Raw genomic sequence first — 1,574 nt, 5'->3', positions numbered from 1 at the left:
AAACTGTCCCTGCAGCTCCAAAAAGGCCTTAATAGAAGATCTCAGGGGAAAAATAAATCAAAACGAAACACTGCAGGGCCTTTTATTCTTTTTTTTATAAAAATAGAAAAAAGGGCTCCTCATTTCCATAGACACTTGGTCAGAAAAAAAGGCAGACAGTGAATTAGGAAAGGAATGACAACTTTATGACAAAACACAACCACAACAACAACAAGAAACCCTGAGAATGTAATGAGTTACACTATAACTGCTATGCAGAGGGTGAGAGTTTGTTGCTGTTTCTTATTGTAAAAGTGCAGTTATCAATTTCCACACTGAATCCTGGAGCTCCTGGTTCCTCATGCTGTAGATGAGGGGGTTCACTGCTGGAGGAACCACTGAGTACAGAACAGACACCACCAGGTCCAGCCATGGGGAAGAGATGGAGGGGGGTTTCAGGTAGGCAAACATGCCAGTGCTGATGAAAAGAGAGACCACGGCCAGGTGAGGGAGGCACGTGGAAAAGGCTTTGTGCCGTCCCTGCTCAGAGGGGATCCTCAACACAGCCCTGAAGATCTGCACATAGGACACCACAATGAAAATAAAACACATAAAAGCTAAACAGGCACTGACCACCACAAGCCCAAGTTCCCTGAGGTAGGAGTGTGAGCAGGAAAGCTTGAGGATCTGGGGGATTTCACAGAAGAACTGGTCCACAGCATTGCCCTTGCACAGTGGCAGTGAAAATGTATTGGCCGTGTGCAGCAGAGCACTGAGAAACCCAGTGGCCCAGGCAGCTGCTGCCATGTGGACACAAGCTCTGCTGCCCAGGAGGGTCCCGTAGTGCAGGGGTTTGCAGATGGCAACGTAGCGGTCATAGGACATGATGGTGAGCATAGAATACTCTGCTGCTAACAAGAAGACAAACATAAAGAGCTGTGCAGCACATCCCAAAAAGGAGATGGCCCTGGTGTTCCAGAGGGAATTGGCCATGGATTTGGGGAGAGTGGTGGAGATGGAGCCCAGGTCGAGGAGGGAGAGGTTGAGCAGGAAGAAGTACATGGGGGTGTGGAGGTGCTGGTCACAGGCTATAGTGGTGATGATGAGGCCGTTGCCCAGGAGGGCAGCCAGGTAGATGCCCAGGAAGAGCCAGAAGTGCAAGAGCTGCAGCTCCCGTGTGTCTGTGAATGGCAGGAGGAGGAACTGGGTGATGGAGCTGCTGTTGGACATTTGCTGTTTCTCAGCATGAGGCTCTGTTCAAAGAAAGGAAACAATAACTTAACATGAGATATAGACTCCTGTGAGTAAAGCCACTCCATTTTTCACAGAAGTCACCATACTGAAATGCATTTCATTTCTCTGTTGTGTGCTGGCTGAGTGTGCTGTGAGGAGCAGAACCTCTGCCCATGTGCTACCAAATAACCAGCTTTGCTCTGCTGCAGTGGGAAAATGGGAGCTCATGACAGCTCCAATGTTCACAAGGAATGTCAGATGTAATCCAGCTTCTTGGAAATGTTCGATATCTGCACTCATGATTCTGTAAAGAGTGGGCTGCAGAGGAGAGACATAGCATGACTTTATAAATATTTTATCTG

General features: G+C 48.2%; 1 protein-coding gene across 1 annotated transcript; it reads right to left on the bottom strand.

The window, feature by feature from the left end:
• Positions 1-282: 282 nt before the first annotated feature.
• Positions 283-1,008, bottom strand: LOC135999716 (olfactory receptor 14J1-like; the record flags this gene model as incomplete). The annotated part of the gene is made up of 1 exon (XM_065653273.1): positions 283-1,008. A coding segment is annotated over one exon (726 nt), but the record flags the coding sequence as incomplete, so codon positions are not given.
• Between the last annotated feature and the right edge of the window lie 566 nt (positions 1,009-1,574).

Source organism: Caloenas nicobarica, chromosome 29, assembly GCF_036013445.1.
Source record: "Caloenas nicobarica isolate bCalNic1 chromosome 29, bCalNic1.hap1, whole genome shotgun sequence".
In the NCBI taxonomy this organism is placed as follows: Eukaryota; Metazoa; Chordata; class Aves; order Columbiformes; family Columbidae; genus Caloenas; species Caloenas nicobarica.
Note: the sequence above shows the minus strand (reverse complement) of the source record. Positions and strands in the feature narration are given on the sequence as shown.